Genomic DNA, 24,922 nt, shown 5'->3' with positions numbered 1-24,922 from the left:
GCTCTTTAATGACCTGACAATCAAAAGGGAGTCCTACAGAAAGTGGAAACGTGCACCAATTGCTGAGGAGGAATACAAACAAATAGCACAAGCATATAGGGACAAAATCAGAAAGGCTATGGCACAAAATGAGTTACACCTAGCAAGGGACACAAAGAAGGCAAGAAGAAGAGGAACTGTAAATACATTAGGAGCAAGAGAAAGATGAAGAGAAGTGGAGGTCCTTTACTTAGTGGGCAAGGAGAGCTTATAACAGGTGACATCAAGAAGGCTGAGGTGTTGAATGCCTATTTTGCTTCAGCCTTTCACTAGAAAGGTTAATGGTAACCAGATGTGTAGCACAGTTAATATTAACAACAGGGGGAAAGGAACACAAGCCAGATGGGAGGAACAGGTTAAAGATGGGGGAAACAGGTCACATCAGTAGGGCCTGATGAAATTCACCCTACAGTACTTGAGGAACTAGCTGTACCAATCTCAGAACCATTAGCGATTATCTTGGAGAACTCATGGAGGACAGGTGAGGTCCCAGAGGACAGGAGAAGGGCAAACATAGCACCTATGTTTAAAAATAGGGAAAAGGGAGACCTGGGACATTACATCCCAGTCAACTATAAACAGATGTGATGTATCTTCTAGTGAGGCTTTTGACATTCTCACATTACATTCTCATAAGCAAACTAGGGAAATGTGTCTAGATGAAATTACTGTAAGGTAATGGTTTCAGCACCTTTTGAATATTCCGCTATGTTCAGATTACATTTCTCAACAACTTCTCTCCGTCTTTGAATATGGTTGACGGACCATATTCAAAGAGCAGTTATCAATGGTTCGCTGCCAAGTGGAAGGATGTATCTAGCGGGGACCCGCACGGGTCTGTCCTGGGTCTGGTACTATTCAACATTTTCATTCATGACTTGGATAATGGAGTGGAGAATCTGCTTATAAAAACTCCAGATGTCACCAGGCTGGGAGGGGTTGCAAGCATTTTAGAGGGCAGGATTAGAATTCAAAACAACCTGGACAAATTGGAGAATTGGTCTGAAATCAACAAGATGAAATTCAGTGAGGACAAGTGCAAAGTACTTCAGAAAAAAAATCAAATGGGGAATAACGGGCTAGGCAGTAGTTCTGCTGAAAATTATCTGGGAGCTATAGTGGATCACACATTGAATACAAGTCAACGTGATATAATGGCAAAAAAGACTAATATCATTCTGGGGTGTGTTAGCAGAAGTGTTGCATGTAAGACCCGGGAGTTAATTGTTCCACTCTATTTGGCACTGGAGAGGCCTCAGGTGGAGCATTATCTCTAGTTTTGGGTACCACAGTCTAGGAAAGATGTGGATAAATTGGAAAGCATCAAAGGAGAGCAACAAACGTGATAAAAGATTTAGAAAACCTGAAGGGTTAAAAAAACTGGATCTAGTTAGTCTTGAGAACAGAAGACTTGGGGGGGTAGAACTTGAAGGCAGTCTTCAAATATGTTAAGGGCTGTTAGAAAGAGGACAGTGATCGATTGTTCTCCACATGCAGGGAAGGTAGGACAAGAAGCAATTGAGTTAATCTGCTGCAAGGGAGATTTAGGTTAGACATCAGGAAAAACTTTAGTTATGCTCTGGAACAGGCTTCCAAGGGAGGTTGCGGAATCCCCATCACTGGTGGTTTTTAAGGATAGTCTGGACAAATACCTGCCCAGAATGGTCCAGATTTACTTGGTCCTGCCTCAGCACAGGGGCTGGACTAGATGCCATTTGGAGGTCCCTTCCAGCCCTCCATTTCTATGATTCTCTGATTGAGGTCATCTAGTCTGTCCTCCTGCATAACCCATGGCAGAAAACCTTCCCCAAGGATTCCTGCATAAACCACAGTAACTTGTGGTGGAATCTGAACTACACCTGTCACTACTATGATAGTTTTTGGGGGGCGGGGGTGTTTCATTGTCTTCGGTGAGATGTATCCCTGTCCAGGGATACTGCAGCTGTACCAACCCTTCCACGCTCACAATGATACTGCCGAGCAGAAACTGAGACCAACTTTTTTCGGTTTTAAGCTCCTAAATCCTTACATGTAAAGGGATCCGATTTCCTCAGTGGCTGAGCATTCACAAATCCCACTAAAGTCAATGGGAGCTGCAGGTACTCAGCACCTTTGGAAATCAAGTTAGTTTCACCCAGGTAAATGAGTAAGGAGTCCCTGCCGTGATCAGTCAGTTTCAGAACCAATGGAGTAAAGCAGGACAGAGCCTGATCCTCCGCTCCATTGTGGGTGAAGCTGCATTGGCTTCAATAATGTTACTTCTTATCTATAAGGATGTAAAGGGTGGAGAATCAGGCATGTAGCATTGAAAGGCCCTAGATATAATGGGAGGAATGAACAAGAAAGGAAACCCCATAGCAGATAATAAGGGGATACGTTAATCCTTTTCAAACCCCACTTTCTTTCTCTCTAAGTCTCATCAAAGGATTTACCCCATAACCCATCCGATATTTGGTCTATCAAGCACAGTAACTCATCTCTGGGGCTTGCCAATGGCTAAATGACTTGGCCAGGGTCACCCACAAAGACTGTAGCAGGACCAGTAATTGAACCTCGGTTTCTAGAGTCCTACTCAATTGTCTTAACCAACGGATCAACCTTCCTTGAAACAAGCCAGTCTAACTGGGGACACCTAAAGGGGCCTGATTCTCAGAGGGCAGGTGCTCAGCACTTTCTGAAAAGCAGGTTCCATATTTACAAAAACTTTTTCTTTTGTAGCTTTGGTCTGCAGTGCTGCCTGCACTGGTTTCAGCTGAAAACAAAAGCCCAGGAGGTAGCATGAGCTTTTCAAAATCCTACTAGGTACCTATCTTCATCCTTACGGGCCTAAATACCTTTAAAAATCTTGCCCAAAGTGGGACGTGTTAGTGCAATGTCCCTTGATTCTAAGCAGGAGAATTGAGGCAAAGTATGTGTGTGGCTGTGTGCTCTGTACAGTCCTGGAGTTTGCAACAGCTCCTCTTCTTGGTGTGACTCTTAATAGCCAGCTTTTTTTTTTTTTCCTGAATGAGAAGGGACATCTCAGCCCCGTGACGTTGCCAGCTCCTTCTGATTTCATTTTAATGAAATCATGTCCAAATGAAGGCTCCGCGTCTGGAGTTACGATTCAGACCCCGTGATCACTCATTTTTATATATACACAAGGGAGGGGGCGAAGCGTTTCCATAGAGAGAAAAAATATCGCAGCCCTCTTAATAACAATAAAAGACGAGGCAGGATACAGAAGTTCAGGCTAATGTTCCTGATGTATTTCTCCTTACTCTGAGGCGGCGGCTTGCAACCAAGAGCGCTCTCACTCCCGAGCACAGAAGACTTGCAGGTGAGTGCATTGCTTGGAATTCATTTATTAAAGAGCAACCAGCTTGTTTGCAATGAAGTTTAAATATTTCAGTGCTTCTCATAGGTGCTCGAGTCCCTGCCGGTGCTGCATTTCTATGCGAGAGGAGACAGGCGTTCGATCAAAAAGTAGTCTAGGAACCTGTATTAAGAGCCAAAAATGACTCTGTCTTTTGAGTTACTGAGGCAAAGGATTAGCTAAAGGACCAGCTGCAATTTTCAGAGTTAAACTGACTAGCTCCAGGGATGGGGGAAAGAGGTGGGGTTGACATTTTGCAAGGGGTATCGCCAGGGATGGGGACCCAAGATGCGGTTTCTAAAGCCAGCATGGGACAGCAAGACACAGTCAGCCCCGCGGCTAAAGTCAGCTTTGTGCATCAGCAACAAAACGGGCCGTTTGAAAGGTGCAGTTGGTTTATTAGTGAGCAAAGTGGAAATGTCTGTGGCTGAGATCCAAATTTGTAATATTTGATCTTCCGGCGACTACCTTCTCTGCAAATCAGAGCCATCTAATTAGCCCCAGTTGGAGTTGTTGTTAGGGGGGGACCCCAATAGGTCAGCAAAAGCTTTATTCCCAACTTGCTTGAACTGGCTGGTGTGTCTGCTTCACTTTGCCTCCTGTCTGTAATAGCTAAGAGGCAGGTGTGGGTCCCCAGCTAGTGTAAATTCTGATAGCTCCAATTGTCTGTAGCTTTTCGATATAATGCCTGTAAATTGTCCATTGGAGCGATGACAATTTATCCCAGCTGAAGATGTGCCCCTAAGGGCACCTGTGGATCACATCTCGTAAATGTCATCATCAGCCTTTATCCAAGCTTCTTCGGAAACTGTTTTGCTGCTTCTTTCGGCTGAATTCCCCATTTCTTTGGTGACAGTTCCGAGGAGCGAGGTTTTGTAATGGTTAACAGTGCACTAGGGTTCTCAAATATAAGAGACACAACAGGATGGCGACCAAAAGCTACTTTTTGCAGTAGCCAAGGAAAGGGAATTCATTAGCCATGTCATCGGCAGGGTCTTGTGTTGAGACTCTGCCTTGATTGAATTTTTTATGATATCAGTCCTACGTCTGGGGATCTGAAAACTACTGATGCTTCGGGGCATGTTTCATTTGGGTTTTTTTCATGCTTTACGGTCCCCATAGCCAGTGACAGCCCCCAGGAGGCCCCCAAAGAGTTTTCAGAGATTGGGCAAGCTAATCCAGTTATAGCCTGACACAGGGCCAGACTTTCCATGTCAGATGATGGTATAAAGAGTGTTACAAACTGATTTGATAGTTTGCTGTGCAGGGCTCAGAGAGATGCAAATCGTCTGACATATTCGCACGGATTAGTGGAATACCATCCCTAGAGACACTACGGGAAAGAGCTCGATCAGTTCTTAATTACAGCTGGGCGTTTCCAAACGAAATCTGAACAACATAGCTGTCAAAACGGTAGCTCGTAATAATCCAGAGCCAATTACCCTTGACACTAACAGAGCACATGAGGCCTGGTCTTCAACAGGTGGAAACCCATTGTAGAGCAACATGGATTTCCATCCTCTGAGGAGCTGGGCCCGTGCATTTTTAGAGAAAGATAAGCAGGATGTGGGTCTTTGCTGAGATCTATTCAGGCAAGTGCAGGCTGATGAATCCTGCAGGGCGTATGGTTTAAAACCTAGCAAAACTCCATCTATCTGGCTCCAGCTTGTGCAGCCAAGTTTATTGGTGCAATTGATTACTCCGGGACAGCAGCATGAGAGCAGCGGACGTCAGAGAAGAGGGAGAATGGAAAGCCACTCTTAAGAACAGCTCCCCCCTGCCATAGTCCCTGTCCCTTTGGCAGGAAGCTGAAATCTCTTTTGAAGGGTCTCCTGGCTCCCTTGTCCCAGGGCTGGGGGTGAAATGCCAAGTCAAAGGCTGTTTCTCATGTGTGTGTGGGGGGGGAGTGGTTATTGGCCTATTAACGTTTCATGGCAGAGTTTAAGCCCTGATTTTGCAAGGTGCTGAGCAATTCCTGGGACCTCTCCCCTGCCGTTAACAAGGGTGCTGAACATCTCACAGGATCAGGCCCAGAGTGGTACCAAAACGAGGGGCCAATCACATGAGCTTTATCCAGGCAAAGCAGTGGCAGACACGGTGTGCGCTTACCCGCCCCCCCAGCCCCGCCAAGGCGTCACGATCCTGATCTGTGGTCTGCACAGCTCAGCCTTCACACCTTCGTCCTGCCCCGGTGCTATTCCAGCCCTGAGGCCCCACATGGCTTTTCGTGTCAGAGCTGGGCCTTGGGACCCACGATCAGCGCAGGCTCTCTCGGTCCCTCAGCAGCCAGAGGGCTGGGAGCCAGGCAGGAGGGAGCCTTTTCTGTTTGAAAGAGGAAGGCGCCAGAAGGGTGGAGAATGGGCAGAGCCCCATGGAGAGGTTGGAGGGCTGAGAGGAGGGAGCCACCCTCTAAGGACTGGAATGAGATTGAAAAAACCAACAGCCCTCCCCCATGCCAGGCAACCCCCACTCTTGCTCTGAGGTATGCAGCCACTAGGCCTCAGACTGAACCATGTCCACATGTGCATTGTAGGCTGGGGCCGGCGAGTCTCACCTGGCCCGAGCAGAGGTTGTCGGTTATTCTGAAATGGACCACACTGAAAGGTCACTTCGGGGTGAGGAATATGGTTCCTGGGTCTTCTTAGCTGACAGATGCACCTCATTCTGCAGAGAGATGGGATGAAGTATGGTGTGGCATGTGGCTAGTTCTGCTGACAGCAATGGGTGCCCACACATGCTCAGGGTTACTCACAGGCCTACATGCTCTGCTGGATCCAGGCCTAGTTCAGGGCTCCATTGCCATTTTCCTGCCACCTGTGCTCTGAACCACGGCAGGCTGGCAGAGGCAGACGCCTGGTTCCATCAGCATTGTGCCTCACACATCGCCCCAAGGAAACAAGTGAGAATGGCTCTGAGCAATGACTGGGCTCCTTGTCCAGCAGGTCAGTCAAGCTCAGTGGGTGGGTGGGCATCTCCTGCACCATAACTGAGACCCAAACTGGTCCATCGTGCTCTTCCAGGAGTCAGGAAGGCGCTTCCTTCTCGCCCAACCACTAGGAGTCTTCCTGAGCTGATCTCAGCTGAAAGGGACCCTTTTAAATGATCCATGCCTGTTCTCCGACAGCTTTGCATGCCAGCTATATAGCATGGACCTGTTCAAAGCCACTCTGAGCCCGTGTGACCTGCCCAGACCTGATGCCAGAGCAGGGTTGTGCTAACTGGAGAGATGAAAAGGTCTCTCAAGACCTACAGACCCATCGCTGTCTTGGATGCCTGATTTCATAGAGGCCAGTCAGAACCATTAGATCCCTAGTATGATCTCCTGCCCCAGGGTGCTACATTTCACCCTGCTGCCCCTGTATTGATTCCAGTTACTTTAATTAAATTCAAGCATTTCCATGATCAAGAGGCCAAATTGTGGGCCAGCCGCAAACAAGAGCAGGAGAGACCGAGGTACCGCCACGCCAACAGGCCCTGCAATACAAGAGTCTGTCCCAAAGAGCTCATAATGGACAACCAATACCACAGCATTTCCATGGTGCTTTACACTTTCAAAGCACTACACAAACATTCACTAGTCCTCAGCTCAGGCCTTAGTCCAGGGGAGGTGACAATTGCAAGCCCATATCAGGGTGATGAGCATGTCTTCCCTTCTGAGCACGTTCAAGTTGACAACCCTCATGAAAATATAGATGCCTAGGAAGTTCCAAACTGAGCTAGCATCTCTGCCACCAGCCACTGAGTTCCCCTCAGATAACAGCCATAGCCTTAACTCTGCCCCAGGGGAGACAGCTGCCAAACCTCACAAGTGGGGAAATGGAGAAAGGTCGCATTGCACACTCAGTCCTCGGGAAGAGCAGGTAAAAATACTGCTGTAGCCACGGGCCTGAAAAAAATGTCCTTCAGAATGCTCTCCACTGCAGATTCCTTGTCCAGACAGCACTCCCCAAAATACTAGAGGGATGCATTCTGTAAAAAGCACCTCCAGCTCACACCGGACTATGCATTCTGCGCCAGTGGCCAGTGTCAGCAGGCCCAATGCAGGCACTCTGGGCTTTCTTCATTAACAAGCCACAGTCACAATATATTTTCTCAAGGTACCTGGCATTTTTAAAACCATTTTCACAACACGGCCGGCCCAATCTTCCATTGCCTTCTGATTTGTGTCGTTATTTACGCCTGTGCAAAGTGTGCGTATGGGAGGGGGAGAGGGGAATGCGACCAACTCCAGTTGGTAATCTTGCGCACCACTTTGCACTCATTTTGCACACGTGCAAATGACTATATTATAGTGGACCACCAGATCTACTATAGCTAAAATTGAAACCAACTTTCTGGTTAAAGCTTGGCTTTCCTAAGTGCTCTAAAATTTGTGCAGTTTCTCAGATTGCCACGAAATTTGGGGAGCACCATGGGGGCACTGGCTGGGGTCAGTGATTTAAATTTGGGATCATTTGATCCAGGGCTTTCTGAGAGATAAAGTGCAAGAGAGTTGAAAATCAGGCCGACGGTTTTCTATGTAGTTCTGTAAGCAAAGTAACTCATCAAGATGGGAATTACAGGACCATTCCTCCACCCCTTACACATTAATCATTATAACCCTCCACAGTGACTCTAGCCCTTAGTACCCTGGGAACAATTTCAAACAACCATCCGGGCCAGATGTTCTTGAATAAGAGTTGGGCGTCTGGTCCATAAATCAAATCGACAACTTCGCTCTCATTCTCTTAGATGACTGTTCTTTCACTCCAAAGAAATTCAGCTGAACCACCACTTCCTGAAGCCCAAGCTTGGCAGTGATGTTACACAATGCTTTCTAAACCCAGCTGAGACTACTACAGCCTTACAGCTCTAGGGGGCAGAGTGAAGGTTATGAGTATTTTGTGAGTGTGACTGTGGCTTGTTATGGAAGTGAAACCTCAGCGCTGAAATTCCTGGGGTACTTACTTTATTTTATTAATGCTAATGCACTGGAAAGGTGATGCCGCTCAACCAACGCAGCTACAACGCTGTAGAGAGCCTCATCTGTGGGTCCAAAGCAGCTTTAAACACCCTGCAAGAAAGTTTTTTGCAAGGGAATTTCCTTAGTTTTTTTAATTGTCCTATTGAGGAACTGGAGAGAGCAGTAGGCTTGGAAATGGGGGGAGGGGAGGAGATTCTCCCTCCTTTTCCCCTCACTCCCTATCGTCTGTGGGGAGAGGAGCATTCCCATGCACAGCCCAAAAGGGGAGCCTCTCTCTGGCAGACCTTAGGATGTGTGCAGGGTGGGAACCGTCTCAGGTCTTAAAGGGGGGGATAAGGGGAGCAGGAGGATTGTGGGGCATTCCCCATTTCCTTCCTGTGCATCTCCTCAGGCCTTATTCCTGTGGAGCTTAGAGGTGCCCAGGCACAGGGCTCTGCTTGGATAAGGTAGCAGCTCCCTGGCAAGCCCCAGAAGGCTACTAGAAAGGTGCTCCAGCTTCACTTCCCGCGGGTGGTAGGAGGCTCCCTGAGGCCCACCTTAGAAACCTTTTGGGGTACCACAACCTTACCCACACAGATGAGAAGAGGCTCAGGGGGTCCCCCATGAGCCTTAAGTGACTGGCAGAGGGGCCCATAGCCTCCACCATCCTGAAGATTCTCATCACCTCTGTCTGATTTCGGCCCATTATGGGGACTGATCCTAGTTGGGCTTCTGTGTGGGGCTCTGACAAGGTTCATAATGCCCCCATCTGGTGGGAGCTGGCTGGGAGAGACCCCCAGGATCCGATGGAGGCTTGGGTGACCAGCTAAGATAATAAGGTTTGTGAAATGGGTGGGAAGCCCCCAGCATGCGCCCTAAGGCCCGGAGCTGGGCCTCCACAAGCCTTTAATAGGGTGGAGAGGCCTGCTGGCTTCCCCATGCTCCCTTTCTCCACTGGCCCTTGCTTTGCCCTACCCATTCCTGCTCCCAAAGCCACGGCCCTGGCCACTGGAGATCACTCCAGCCTGGTCAGGTTTGGGGCAAGGTAGCTGGCAGCAGGGCTGCCTGTGCTGTACCTGTTCTGTGACTGGCTCCCGTCTGTGGGGCTGTCCCTCTGGTCCCCTCCACCAACCCTAAATATCAGGTGAGGTTTTATCTTCTAGGCTCTCTGGCAGGGGTAGGCAACCTATGGCACACGTGCCGAAGGCAGCATGCAAGCTGATTTTCAGTGGCACTCACATTGCCTGGGTCCTGGCCACCGGTCCGGGGGGCTCTGCATTTTAATTTAACTTTAAATGAAGCTTCTTAAACTTTTAAAAACCTTATTTACTTTACATACAATAATAGTTTAGTTATATATTGTAAACTTATAGAAAGAGACCTTCTAAAAACATTACAATGTATGACTGGCACGCAAAGCCTTAAATTAGAATGAAAAAATGAAGAGTCGGCATAGCGCTTCTGAAAGGTTGCTCACCTCTGCTCTCTGGTATTGTGATCTCCAATTGAAAATCCAACCGCCCCCCTCCAGCCCTGCAGCAAGTCAAAGCGAGTTTGAGCTGGGTGAGTGACCCAAGGGACTGACACTAAAGGATCTAGCCAGACTGCGCTGGACATCTGCTTTGGACCCACAGATGAGGCTCTCTACAGCATTGTAGCTGCGTTGGTCCCAGGACATTGGAGAGGCAAGAAGAGCTGTGCAGAAACTCGAAAGTGTGTCTCTCACACCAACAGAGGCTGGCCCAGTAAAAGCTATTACTCCACCCACTTTGTCTCTCCTCGGGTCTGTCTACACAGCAAAGACAACCCTGTGACCGGTCCGTACCAGCTGACTTGGGCTTGGGAGGCTGTTTCGTTGCTGTGTAGACATCCAGGCTCAGGCTGGAGCCTGAGCTTTGAGAGAGAGAGAGAGATACACACACACACACACATCTACCTTGCAGAGTGCTAGAGCCTGGAATTCAACACAGCAATGAAACATCTCTACAGCCCTGGCCCTGTGAGCCTGGGCCAGCCACGGGTGTCTAGTTGCTGTGTAGACGTACGGGTAGGGTCACTTATTGCTTAGCCTGCAGGGTACTGAAATTCCCACTAGGGGGAGCCTGTGGCTCACAAAAAGTAGCACACACAAGGGTCTCTGCACACTGCTCTGTTTTGTGTCAGGATCTGAAACAGGGGTTCTCAGACTTTTGTACTGGTGACCCCTTTCACACAGAACACCTCTGAGTGTGACCCCCCCTTATAAATTAAAAACACATTTTTATATATTTAACATCATTATAAATGCTGGAGGCAAGCGGGGCTTGGGGTGGAGGCTGGCAGCTGGCGACCCCCCATGTAATAATCTCACAACCCCCCTGACGGGTCACGACTCCCACTTTGAAACCCCCTGATCTAAAAGGTAAATGTCGGCACAATGGAAAAGCCAAACAGGGCTGGTTTGAGTCTGCAGTGTGGTTTACTAGCTAGAGACTAATACTATCCGGTGCTTTTCATTAGTAGATCTCAAAGCACTTGATAAAGGAGATCAGTGTCATTATCCCCATATTACATATGGGGAAACTGAGGCACAGAACTTGCCCAAGTTCACCTACACAGCCAGTGGCGGAGCTGGGACAAGAAGCCAAGACGCTCAAGTCCCAGGCTGGTGCTCTAGCCAGTGACCGCGCCAGGACTTTTGAGCATCCACAGCCAGACAATGCATTGTCACTGTGACAGTGTCTGTTAGAAATGCCAACTCCATCCCTCCGCATCTGCTTTTGCCAAAGCTGGCTTGTTCCCTATCGCGTATTCCTCCATCCTATTTCAAATGGCTCCATCAATGGAGTTTCCAGTATTAATAACAACACCTAGCTCTTATGCAGCACTTTTCATCCATAGATCTGAAAGTGCTTTACAAAGGAGGGCAATACCATTACACCCATTTTATAGAGGGGGAAACTGAGGCACAGAGCAGGGCAGGAATATTCCCTAGGTCAGCCCGGTGGCAGATTCAGGACTAGAAACCAGGTCTCCTGAGTCCCATGCCAGCATTTTTCATGCTAACCAGGAAAACAGCTAGAATCCATGGATGGAAGTGGGGCGCCCTGGGATGTCCAAAGCAAACAAAGCTTGTGAACAGTCAAAAGGAGCGTCAGGCTGGCTGGGACCTGGGGGGAGGGATAGCTCAGTGAGTTGAGCACTGGCCTGCTAAACCCAGAGTTGTGAGCTCAATCCTTGAGGGGACCATTTAGGGATCTGGAGTAAAAATCTGTCTGGGGATTGGTCCTGCTTTGAGCAGGAGGTTGGGTTAGATGACCTCCTGAGGTCCCTTCCAAACCCTGATATTCTATGACCTCCCTGTCTTTCCACAGGTTCCTGTTTGCTGTGGTAGGCTCAAGAGACGCAGGGCCTAATCTTGAGAGGGACCAAGCACTCGGAACTCCCCTTGACTTCAAAGGGAGGTAGGATGCCTGGTGCCTCTCAGGAAGAGCTGCCCTGAGGAGGAGAAACCCTTCCAACCCACAAAGACAATGCGCAGCAGAGCCATGAAAAGCCAGGAGTTACTCAGCCTCCCACTAGGTTAGACTGGCTTCCTGGGGCGCACCTACTGTAGCCATCTTCCAGCCCTCCTCTCCCCAGGAACTGAGTGAGGGTCAGATGAGATGGTCCCTCCTGGCCCTAAGCTCTGTGAATATCTGGGCTCCCAAGCACTGACTAGGTCACAGGAGTATGAGTCTGGAAGTCTCACTCCAAGCACGAGGGAATGTTTGCTCGCGTCACAGAGGATACGTTTACACAGCCCACCAAGCCTGGGCTCTGACTCCGGTTTGACCCCAGCCCCCTTCCTCTCACACACAACTCAGCCTGATGTGGGTCAGCAAAGCATGCAGGCCCCAGGCCCTAGGAACCTGCTAAGGGCATGGGCCAGAGCCCAAGTGACTCAGGGCCGAGCAGTGTGGACACAACTCAAACTACAGACCTGAATCAGAAGGTCTGTATAATACACTGTGGGCCCGGTTTACAATGCAGTGTGGATGCTCATGGAAACAAGGAGTATGTCTACACTGCAGTAACACACCCACAGCACGGCTGTGGCTGGACTGGGTTAGTGGGTTTGGGCTTTGAGGTAGGTTTCAGACCCTGGCCTCCAACCCAAGCTCAGACCTCTACACTGTAATTTTTAGCCCTGTAGACCTGAACCCTGCAAGCCCAGGCTCTGCGACTAGGTGCCACGGGTTTCTCATTGCAGTGTAGATGTACTCATGGTTCTGTCCCAGGTCCTGCCCCCCACTCACCCCTTCTCCCAAGTCCCCACTCCCACCCCGCCTCTTCCCATCCCAGCCCTGCCTCTTTCCTGCCTCTTCCCACCTCATTTCACCCCCTCCCTTGAGTGCACCGCATCCTCACTCCAGCCCCTTCTCCTCCCCCCAGAGCCTCCTGCATGCCGCAAAACAGCAGATCATGGCGAGCAGGAGCCATGGGGGTCGGGGAGGCGCTGATAGATGGGGCTGAAAGGGGAGCTTCCAATGGGTGCTCCAGCCCTGGAGCCCCCACGGAGTTGGCGCCTATGAGTATAGAGATATCCAGCATGATTGTCAGCCACCCCTTCTGGAAGAGCAGCAGCTCAGGAAGGGAGCTGATCACAACAGGCAATCAGAAAACCAACATTTGTCGTGAAATCATGTTGATGTCAACAACGTATCATTTAGAAAAAAATGGAGAGGGAGAAGGCATTTAAGTCGACATGTCCCCTTTTGGCACAGAAAGTGTTGCTTGTTCATCCTGAAATGACCTCCGTTTTGAAGTTTACGTTAGGTTTAAATGGGTGAAATGGAACCATTTCAAATGCACTGATGGGGGAAAATAGGCCCTTGGCTGAGGGAGGTGGGGGAAAAGTTGAGAGTGGCCAAGGACCTGCATGGTCTGGAGAGCCGGAGAGCGATAAATAAACATTTCCACTGACCCTGCATGAACATATTTTCAGAATTTCATTTCCCCCCCCAAATTTTAGCTTTTTGTCTTCGCTTGCAATGGAAAATCCATCCACCAACGGGCTTGTCTCTGGACTGATGGAGGGATGAAATGGCTGTGTGGCCAGGCAGGGCTGAGGTGTATTGGGATGCCCTGTTAGTACTCCATCAGACCTCTGTGGTGACCCGGTTATGCAGCCCCTGACCTAGACATGGCGCATTCCTTATTGAACATAGACTTTATGGTCAGAAGGGACCATTATGATCATCTAGTCTGACCTCCTGCATAACGCAGGCCACAGAACCTCACCCACTCACTCCTGTATCAAACCCCTAACCTATGACTGAGCTGCTGGGGTCCTCAAATCATGGTTTAAAGACCTCAAGGTGCAGAGAATCCACCAGCAAGTGACCCGTGCTGCACATTTTGTGGTAAAGCCAAGGTGACTCAGTCAGGGTGAGGTTTGTTGGTGTTAGTCAGCTCATGATTTCGAGGGGCCCTGACTCCTGATTTTTGACAAGTCAGGGTTTGCAATACTGGGGATTATAGTCAGATGCACTCTCAGGGCTGCAATACATGGGTTGCCAATACCGCATGGGGTTTCCTATTGATATAGGAACATATATGACCATTGGAGTTAGCTAGCACCATGGAAGCGTCCAATTGGGATTCAGATTGCCCAGAAGTGCTTTTTTGAAAAATTGACATTTTGAACCAGGTTTGAGTTGGTCAGGGTGTGTGTGAGGGGGGCACCTTTATGTCAGGGAAGTCATAGCGAGCACAGGGGGCCACGTGGAAGAAGACTGGGAGGTGACCATGCTATTCTGACAATCCTGTGGCAGTGTCCCAAGTAATATTGCTGGAGCTGTTATCATAGCTGTTGTGTCCCACCCTAGAGGCAGCTGCATTTCAGCGACAGGGAAGCATAGCAAAATGAATAGTCTGTAGGGCTGCAAAGCATCTGGTCTCCGGTTCAGCATGTACAACTAGAGGCCACTTTTCTAAATGTGGGTCTTAGCGACCCGCCCAAAAGTACAGAGGGAACCCATGGGTATGGCACAGTGGAACACAGGGGGCCTGACGCCCAGTCTCCTGCTCTAACCACTAGACAAGAGATGACTGGTAGCTGCTGATGGGGGGGGCACAATATAAAGGTTCCCCCGCACAAAACAATTTGAGTCATGCCCCCCCCAGACTCACACCCCTCCTCTTACCTTCAGTGGCCCCTCCCTGCAGCTCCCAGCTGTTTGCTACTGCCTCTCCCCCTGCCAGCTGCAGGAGCTACCGCACAAGGAGGGAGTTATAAAGGGGATTTATAAAGGGTCGGCAAACCCTGGTAGAAATCCGGGGTGGGGGAGCACATGCCCCTGCCCCATGCATCACCTCAGCACTTCCTCCTACTTATGGGTATAGAACCCAGGAGTCCTGATTCCCTGACCCCTGCTCTAACCACTAGACACCTCCTCCAAGATCTGGAAATCCCACTTCCCTCCCCTTATCACTGGACGATTCTGCCATCGCAGGCGTGGATTTTCTCATTTCCCTGGGGGTGCTCGACCCTTGCTCCACCCGAGGCCCCGCCCCCACTCCATCCCTTCCCCCAGACCCCGCTCCCACTCCATCTCTTCCCACCCCCACTCCGCCGCCACCCTGCCTCTTCCTGCCCCATTCCACCCCTCCCCTGAGCGTGCCTTGTCCTATCTCTGCCCCTTCCCCCCAGCACCTCCTGCCTGCCACTGAACAGCTGATCCGGAGGGAGCGGAGCTGATCGGCAGGGCCGCCAGCAGGCAGAAGGCACTGGGTGGGGGGAAGCTGATCGGTGGGGCCTGCCAGTGGGTGCTAAGCACCCATGGTTTTTTTCCGTGGCTGCTCCAGGGAGCAGCCATGGAATCAGCGTCCATGTGCCCTGAGGATACATCGTTATTAATACTAATGACCTCACCTACGTTTCTGCTTTCTCTACCTTCTCTCCCTCTCCTGAGCCTCAGGGGGGAACCATGTCGCCCACCAGACTCGTGCTGCTGCTCCTGGTGGCCTGCGCCGTGCGGACGGGCCTGTCCCTCAAGCTGTACAAAGCCGAGTCTCTCTTCAGCTGCATCAACGCCGCCCTCTCGGAGGCTGAGAAGAGCCGCCTGGAGGAAAACTCCCTCGTGGACAGGAGGAGTTTCGACTCCCCGCCTGGGAAGGAGGCACCCTCGCAGCAGGAGGAAGAGGAAAAGGAGAAAAGGACGTTCCCAGGGGATGCCCGTTACAAATACCTCTCCCAGGCGCACCTCAAGAGGAAGATGTACCAGAACCGGGCCAAGCCCGACCGGCGCACCAAATTCACCCTCTCCCTCGACGTGCCCACCAACATCATGAACATCCTCTTCGACATCGCCAAGGCCAAGAACTTGAGGGCAAAGGCCGCCGCCAACGCCCACTTGATGGCTCAAATCGGGCGGCGGAAGTGAAGGTGGCGGTGGGGTGGGGTAGGGTGGAGCGGGGAGAGCGAACTTGTGGGTGAGGTAGGGCTGGGCGGGCCGGGGAGGGCGGTAGCCACTGGGGTCTACAGCCCACACCTCCTGGGGCTGCCCAAATGGAACTGTATATAAGTGCTGTCTATTTTTGATCCTTAAAGCTGCATAACATTCAGATCTCGCTCTCTCTCTTTCTCGCTCTGAACTTTTCCTCTCCTCAGAGCCCCGACTGTGTCCCGCTGCTAGGAGGAGACAGACAGGGCTTTCACACCAGGGGAAGGGGATGGTTGGCTTCACATAACAAGGGCCCCGATTAAAGCAACAGTCTCTTGAGTTTCCAATTCTTTCCTTTCCTTGCCTCTCATTCAGGCCTAGCTGGGTAAATAAAGCTTGACGAGGCCTTGTTCTTCAAGCTATAGAAGATACTGCAAAGGTTATAAAGGGGATTTGTTATGGAGGCTCTGGAACCCAGACAAGACCCTGTAACCATCCCTGGCTCTCCAAACACAGCCTGTGTTGCCTCAGGTCACCACATAGGTCGACACTGCAAGTAAGCCCAGGCTGCTCAAGCCTAACCCCACTTGTGTCTACACTGCAACTGTGCTAATCCAGGGCTCAGATCCTGGATTCCAGGACCCTGCAGGGCTGGAGGGTCCAAGCTCGAGTTAAGCCGGGACCCAGGGTCAGAACCTTTATTGCTTTGCAGTGTAGATGCAACCTCACTTGACTCGGGTCCTAGGAGGCAACCAGAGGTATCCCACAATTCCCTGGGACACCTTCCTTAGTCCTCCCTATCCCAACCATCTGCAATCCCTACTCGCGTTGCCAATGGCAGCAGCTCAGGTCAGCGTCAATGCAATGTCTTCTGATCCCCAATCTTCAAGCGCACTATCAGACAGCCTCCTGGGTTTGCAGTGGAGAACAAACCCATCAAGCCTTTTGCAAAGTGAGCTGCTTCCTGGTGACAGGCAGGGCAGGCAGGTAACTTTTCCCACAGTGCACCACGCTCCTAAGGCTACTGTAGCCACATTTTGGGGTGGGCGCTGAGGATTCTGGGATATGGTTACTCCGACTTGAGTCTGCGCACTGCAGCGTGGACACCAGAGCCATAGGTTTGAGCACGGGTTAGAAAACATGGGGCTAAAATGCAGTGTAGATGCTCAAGCCTAGTGTTCCCTAACATGAGTCAGCTGACTCAAGTCCCACTAACCTCAGGCTTACATTGCCGTGTAGACACACCCATAAAGTATGAAGCAGTCACAGAAGGGGACGCTGGCTGTATGACAAGCCACCTTCCAAATGGCCTTCCCTGGTAAGATGCATAACCCTCCAGAATATGTGCAGTACAGCTTTTCCTCTCCGAGTAGGTAATGATGCCCACAAGCTGCTGCCATCCAGCAGCCGTTCAGAGGCCTATGTGACGTGAGTTTGGGGGGTTCTCAGCAGATGGATGTCCACATTACGATCATCCCCTACACAACCAGACCCAATCCCCCTCCTGGCTCTGCTCTTCTGGCTAGAAGCACGGCTTATGGTGGTGTGAACAAAAGGAGGGAGGGGGGCCTTCAGTCATTCTCTGGTAGCAGCAGCTTTGGTAAGCCAGCACTTAAAGCGACCCAGCTCAGTCTGCAATGTCACACAAACACACGAAGCAGCGTGGGGAAAGCCAGCCCTGTGGCTAATACCCCCGAATGGTTCAGTCTGCAGGGACTGAGCCTTCTGGATCTAACACACACAACTCTCCTGCCTGAGCTAAAGGCAGTGGTACACTCCTAAGCCTCTGGTGTGGACCAGACACAAGATGTGGGCAAAGATCCAGACTATATTCAGGTGGGTAAACAGAATGCTGCCACGTTAGGGCCACGTTCACACCAAAATATAAAGCAGCAGGGAGCAGGGGGGAAAGCCTGTTTCACGCTCACCTGGTTACTTTTCAAACTCCCCCTTCAAACGCCCCCACCCAAATCTTTTCTGTTTCTACGCAGGGCTTTCTTCCCCCTTCCTCCCTCTCAATCAAGCACCCAAGGGCAGGTCATTGCACCCAGTAGCAGAACAGACACTAAAAGTAAGGTCCTGTTCAAAGCATAATGGAAAGAGGCAGGGCAGGGCTGGGAGCTTGGGAGAAAGGGTACGGTTGGGGTGGGGGCCTGGGCTGAGTAGGGGTTGAGCACCCCTGGGGAAAATTAGGAGCTGATGCCTGTGAAAAAAATTGCTTGAGCCCAGGAACAATAAGTGTGATTGCACACGGAGTAGCACTAAGCCTTCAGATGGTCATTTTCATCCACTGCCAACCAGATTCCAAAGGCTTGACTTGCAGGTGAAAGTATTATTTGTCCATTACCAAAAAACCCAGACACTCGCCTTCCCCGCAGTCCAGCACTCTCCAGTTCTAGCACACGTTGCTTTTGTTTGCAGGACTTCGTCAGTGCAAAGCTCGCCCCGTGTGCCCTATTCAAAGTAGGGCAATGGGCCCCATTTTATCTGCTTGTCTGGGAAGCCAGACTGGTCCCCTCGGTTGGATGGTCCCTTCTGGCCTCACACACTGGGATCCTCCCAGGCTGTCAAACCAACACTGAACCTTTGAGGTAATGATTCCAAGAAAGGTTGATCATTAAATCCAATAGGTGCAATTAGCTCCAATATAACCATAAACTGCAACCGGGGCTCTGTTCTCTTCATGGCAAAGAGGAGTTAGTAATAGCCTCTTAGTCTAACAAACAAAATAAGCCCCAATTCCTACTCTCAGTTATGCTGGTGTAAACCTGGAGTGACTCCTGTGACGGGTTGGATCACAGAAACCCCCTTGGGAACTGATGTGTCAAGACTCCTTCTGCCCCAGCTTTCCCTGCCAGCCTGGAACTCCAGCACCCTGTCTTGTTGAGCCAGACACACCCGTCTGCTCCAGCACAGACCCAGGTCTGAACCACGTGCCCCAAAGCTGCAGACTTAACTAAAGCAGCTTAAGAAGGGGTCTAAACCCCAAATAAATCTGTTTACCCTGTGTAAAGCTTATACAGGGTAAACTCATAAATTGTTCGCCCTCTATAACACTGATAGAGAGATATGCACAGCGATTTCCACCCCCCCCCCTCAGGTATTAATACATACTCTGGGTTAATTAATAAATAAATAGGTGATTTTATTAAATACAGAAAGTAGGATTTAAGTGGTTCCAAGTAATAGCAGACAGAACAAAGTGAATTACCAAGTAAAATAAAATAAAACACGCAAATCTAAGCCTAATACAGTAATAAAACTGAATACGGATAAAATCTCACCCTCAGAGATGTTTCAATAAGTTTCTTTCACAGACTAGACACCTTCCTAGTCTGGGTACAATCCTTTCCCCTGGTATAGCCCTTGTTCCAGGAGCTCAGCGGTATAATGTGCCTAGGGCACTGCTCCCCTGACCTAGCCCTCAGATCCTGCTTCTGTCATGAGGGAGATGAGTTTGAGTGTGTCCCCTCCACCCCTGCCAACAGACACGTCTGTGTCAGAAACACACCCTGCAAACAGGCACGATGTGCAGTATCTCGCCAAGAGGAATCCCGGGGCTGGAATGCTAGAGGCAGGCATGTTGTAGGCCAGGTCTCGTCAGAGCTGGGTGGAGAAGCTCACTCTGTATCGGCATGGGCTATGCTAGTGCTGTCTATGCCTCGCTGTCATAGATCTTTAGCAAACCAGGACTCTAGGAAAGTGTTTTGGGATCCAGGTAAGAACCTGGAATCAAAAGACTCTTGCTTTAAAATAGAATTCAAACCGCATATGACAGGCTGCCCTGATGACCCTGGCAAGAAGGAGCCAGGGGGGTGGATGCACCACCAAATAAATTCCTACGGGAAGAAAATAAGGAAGTTAGACCGTGCTGAGCTGGAGGTGGGATCCTGCTGACCCCAGGCCTGGCCAGCAAAACCCACAAGGAGATTGGCGTTCAAGGAAGTAACCGGGTGGATAGGGTGCCACACACATTTTAAAACAAGGCTTCCTGGCTTCCCTGAATGTCTCCCCCATCCCTGCACGTGAACGGCCTGCCCTCTAAGATCGCTCCCCACTAGTCCCGGGATACTGGGCATGAGGTCCCTCCACATTTAAACCAGCCACTCATTCCGGCACAAACAGGCAGCGGCACCAGCCTGAGAGACTTCAGCAGGAAACATTCCGTTTCCCTGCCTGTAACCAGACTGGCCCTCAGAGCGAGAGAGTGCAAAACATAATGAGAAATGGGCTTTGGCACTCCTGCAGCCTGTTCCAGGGTTGCTCTCCGAGACGTGCCACCTTAACAAGCTTGTTCTAAGGGGATGCCTCAGTTTCCCTCCACAATAGGGGTAAGGGAATCAAATAAACAGCCACTCCTCCCTGTGAGGGCCAAAAACCTAGTTTCTGTATAGCCCAGACCTGGGCAAAGAGTGGCCCAGTGGTTGGGGGCTAGTCTGGGTTAGTCTAGTTCAATTCCCTGGTCTGCCACAGACATCCTGTGTGATACTTACACTTGCTGGGCCTCAGTTCTGCCCCATGTAATCGGTGTAACAGTCATATCCTTCCTCCTTCGACACTGTGAGGATAAACAGACATGAGATTGGCAGATGCTCAGGTACTGCAGCCACACAAACACTCTATCATAGCTGAGGAAGTCAATATAAGAGCCTCACCTCTGAACTAAGATGATGGCATTAGGAAGCCGACAGGCTGGTCCTCCATCTTTGTCAGCTTAGTGCAGGGCAGGCGCTTCCATTTTGGCGACCTAGGCAGTTGCCTAGGGCTCCAGGATTTCAGAGGGCGGCAGACTGCTCTGGTGGACCTGCCACAGGCATGCCTGCGGCAGGTCCACCAGAGCCGCGGGACTAGCAGACCGTCCGCAGGAATGCCTGTGGCAGGTCCACCGGAGCCACGGGACTAGCAGACCGTCCACAGGAACGCCTGTGGCAGGTCCACCGGAGCCGCGGGACTTGCAAGCCGACCCTGCACCTAGGGCGCCAAAAATCTTGGAGCCGCTCCTGGATTAGTGGTGCTGAAAACCCTCAAATCCTCTCTCTTAACCCCAGCACAAACTTCCGCCCCGTCCAGCCCTCGCCACGCCAGCCCCTTGGAACACGTCACACTCGAGCATTTCCTTGGCATTCCATAGGACGCTGGCATCTCAGAGGCTGCTCATGGCAGAAGCAGGGCTGCTACGTACCCCACACTGCAGTTCAGGTGCCACCCATAGAAGTGAAGGTAACTCATTCCCCCAGGCCCAGCCTTGGGCAGAGGGCCTAATAGGCCAGTTGTGGGGCTGATCTCTGAGAGACAAGGGGAACAATATTTTTTAGTGGACCAAAGTCTGCTGGGGAGACAGACAACCTCTGTCCTGCGGATACCTGTCGATGAATCAGACTGAGCCCCACCATTTCTAACCCATGTAGGTCACCAGAAATGAATTTCAGCCACAGCTGGTTTAGGCTGGATTTAAACCGGTGACCAGACACAACAGGCTTTGCACGGCCTGTGCTCGATTCAACTGACAGTGGCAGAAAGTCTAATAGATAAGGCAGGACTAGGAATCAGGAAACCTCGGTTCTAATCCCAACTGTGCCACATGGCCTTACGCAAGTCAATTTACCTCTCCTGGCCTCAGTTTCCCCTCCACCCTTTGGGTGTTTAGACTGCAAGTTATTCAGAGCAGGGGCACTCTTGTTTGTTCGCACAGCACCTGGCACAACAAGGTCCTGATCTCAAGTGAGCTCCTCCAGGCATTACCGTAATACAAGTGATGACCTGTCCCCAGATGAAGGGTGTGCAATGGGATCTGTCTGCAGCATCTGGAAAGCTCTTCTGTGCAGGAGACAGAACTTTCCCAGGGACCAGTCCAAGACCATGGAATGAACTTGCCCAGGAACTAGAGACAATCCCAGACCTGACCACTCCACATGCAAGGTGTGTTTCTTGGACTTGCCTTCTCTGCAAACAACCACTGGTGTTTCTACAAGTGAAATGAACTCCTCTACACACACTTCTCCCCCTGCTGAGAGAAGAAGCACATGAGAGCTGTTAGTTATGGTGCTTGATGCACTATGAGGAGCAGCGCAGTATAAGAACCTACGCAGAACACAGTAGAAAAGCCAGCTCAGAGCACCAGCCAAACCCACTAATAAAATTTCCCTCAGCTCCTCACACTGAGCTCTTAGGAGCACTGTCTGTGTGAAGCTACTGGCCAAGCAGGTAAGAAGTTTTCCCCAGGTCACTAGCATCATCTAGTGGAGAAAGACAAAAATAAGTGGCCAGGTACTGGCCTGAGAAGGCAAGGAGGAAAGTGTTTATCAAATATGCTGGGTAGTAAAAAGGACAGCTAGTCCTGGGGTTAAGGAAATCTCAGGACAACTCTGACACATTCCCTGTATGACCTCGAGCAAACCCCTCCCCCTCTCACTGTGCCTCAGTTCCCCCTCTCTACCGCCAGGGGGGCACGCCAGGCTTTTGCCAGCCTTACTGTACTGATCAGGGGTGTGATCACCGACTGACACAGCAGCCCCTAGCACAGAGACAGCTATAGCAGGAAACTGCTTTTATCAGTTGAGCTCATTTCACCTGCAGGGCAATTGTACTGGGTGGGTTCAAAGCACAGTTTTGCCTGTATAGCTGCATCCATGCTGGGAGTGCTTTGATATAGTGTCGCCATAAAGCACTCAGTGTACATTGCCCAGGTTAGGCACAGTTACTTCCTTTCCCTGAGGCTGTTCCTTATCAATGATCCTGTAAGCTCTTCAGAGGCCATCTCCATGGATCTATATTGCACCTTCCACAGAGCAGCCTGGTGATCGCAGCTGGGGAGTCTACACGCTGCTGTAATACAAGATGAACAGCAGTGAACATGTACCTCGGTTTCTGCTCTATTCTAGGTGGGCACCAAGCCAGCCTGAGACCAGGACTCTACTGGCAACTGTTGCCAGTCTAGCAGTGCCTAGCAGGGTGTGATTTTGTAAGGGGTATTTGATTTTTTATGCCAGCAAGAACCCTCGTGAAGATGCAGTTAGGGCAGCCTAGTAGGACTTGGGCCAGCAGAGCTGGTTTTGTTTGGGGATCCAGTATAAGCTGTATGGTAAAAGCACTTGTGAAAACCTTTTTCAGAGTTGTTGCTTCCCCGGCTAGAGTTCCTCATCATGTGTGACGTTGTGTAAAACATAGGTGAGCCTGTTTACACTAATGTATCACCACTGTTGCACAATTGTGATTAATGTTGTGTGAAGAATCATTGGAAAAGGCACGGTTGGCTAAGTAGGGTTATCCGCATGCATCACCATTGTATATGATGTTCTGAAACCTCGCTAGGTGTTTCTCTCTCACACCGGTTGTGTTCCTAGGTAACACCCTCCAGACAGATTTACACAAGGCTGGCCCCTTACGGCCAATCAGCTCTTCCAGGGACCGCTCCTGAGGTCCCTTCAGGCAGCACCTAGGCACTGAATGCCTCAGCAAGGCATATGTGATCCAGGACTCAGGCTAAAACCATGGAATTACAAAAACTCTAAAATCAACTTCAATGTATAATCACTTTGTGCTTTTTTTTTCATATTAATAAACCTTTAGTTGCTAAAGGATTGGCTACCAGCATGGTTTTTTGGGTAAAATCTGGAATAGATTTTGAGCTTGGAACCGGAAGAACCTAATGTGTGACTTTTGGTTTTAATAATCATTCAGCACAGAAACCTGGTTTGTCAGGGTGGTGGATGAGGGGCTAGAGGCCCAGACCATGCTGAGTGACAGTAAGTATGACTTACATTCTTTGTTCACAGCCGTATACATTTTTGTGCAGCCATATGAAAATACCTGTTCTTTGCTTGCACCCCCATTCACCACTTGATCCAGATTGTTCTCACTCAGTGACTTGTCCTCTTCGTTAGTTACTTACCACTCCCTCCACTTGTGAGTCACCTGCAAACTTTAATCAGGGAAAGAGAGTGTGTTTCTTCCAGGTCATTCATAAAAATGTTAATGAGCAGAGGGCCAAGAACAAAGCCCTGCAGGACTCTACTGGAAACACACTCCATGACAACTCCCCCTTTAGAGTTACATTAAGGTCTGTCAGTTAACATGGCACATAGGTGAATTAAAAATTGGCTAGTTTTATATCACTCTAGAGAGTTTGTTTTTTAACATCAGAATGGCATGTGGTACCAAGCCAAATCCTTACAGAAGTCTAAGTCTATTAGAACACTATTACCTTGCCCAAGCAAAGTTGCTGTCTCATTTGGAGAAGAGAAAAAAAATCCAATTAGTCTGAGGGATTTATTTTCCATAAACCCACGTATATTTGCATGAACATTAAAAAACATTAAAGCATGGTCATTGAATCCCATGTCAACCATTCTGTTATTTTAAAGGATTTAGAGACCTATTAGCCTGACAACATTACCTAGCAATCCCATTTGAAAACTGGCACATTAGCTTTTCTTCAGTCTTCTAGAGCTGCTCCAGTGTTCCCAGACTTATTGAAAAGTCAACACTAGTCAGCCAGCAAGTTTCTCAGCCAGCTCTTTTAAAACTCTTGGATATGTTAGTTGGACCTGCGGATTTTGAAAGTGTCTGACTTTAGTAGCTGTTCATTTTACATCCTCCACAGATACTAGTGGAAAGGAAAAAAGGTATTATCACCATGAGAATATTTTTTCTCAAATGCAAAAACAAATATTGAACACTTCTGCCTTCTCTGCATTACTATTGCTAATTCTACCATTTCCATCTAGTAATGGGCTAATATTTTCAGGATTCTTTTTATTCCTAATACTTAAATAACTCCTTGTCCTTAACTCTGCTGGTCATAGATTTCTCCCTGTGTGCCCATACTTTACTGTTGTACGACGAGACTGGCAGCTGTGGGGATAGCAACACAGAATTAGGGTTGGGAGAAGCTGGAAAACCCATGCCATCAGGAAGCATTTTACACAAATCACTATCATTTGTTCTCCAGCACCGGCTCATCACCTTCTGGGTCTGGCAGTACTTGTTATGGCTGAGGGATGGCAGAGCCTTTTCCTCCTCAAGAACCTAGTGGAGGATTCATACACTTGGAATCTCTACGTTCAGGGAAGGAGTCAGTTTGACACTCGTGTGTGTAACTTCAGGCTACACCCCCAGCCCAGCACTTAGAGCTCCACCACAATCTGCGGTAGAAGTGAAAACTCTGCACCTGAAAGACAG

The 24,922-nt window shown here is 49.8% G+C and overlaps 1 protein-coding gene across 1 annotated transcript; it reads left to right on the top strand.

The window, feature by feature from the left end:
* Positions 1-3,273: 3,273 nt before the first annotated feature.
* On the top strand, positions 3,274-15,742 carry UCN3 (urocortin 3). Its single transcript, XM_050937032.1, has 2 exons — positions 3,274-3,358; positions 15,278-15,742. Exon 2 carries the CDS (start codon positions 15,287-15,289, stop codon positions 15,740-15,742), a length of 456 nt encoding a protein of 151 aa, XP_050792989.1. The 5' UTR covers positions 3,274-3,358; positions 15,278-15,286.
* Positions 15,743-24,922: the final 9,180 nt, after the last annotated feature.

This window comes from Gopherus flavomarginatus, chromosome 1 (genome assembly GCF_025201925.1).
Source record: "Gopherus flavomarginatus isolate rGopFla2 chromosome 1, rGopFla2.mat.asm, whole genome shotgun sequence".
In the NCBI taxonomy this organism is placed as follows: domain Eukaryota; kingdom Metazoa; phylum Chordata; order Testudines; family Testudinidae; genus Gopherus; species Gopherus flavomarginatus.
Note: the sequence above shows the minus strand (reverse complement) of the source record. Positions and strands in the feature narration are given on the sequence as shown.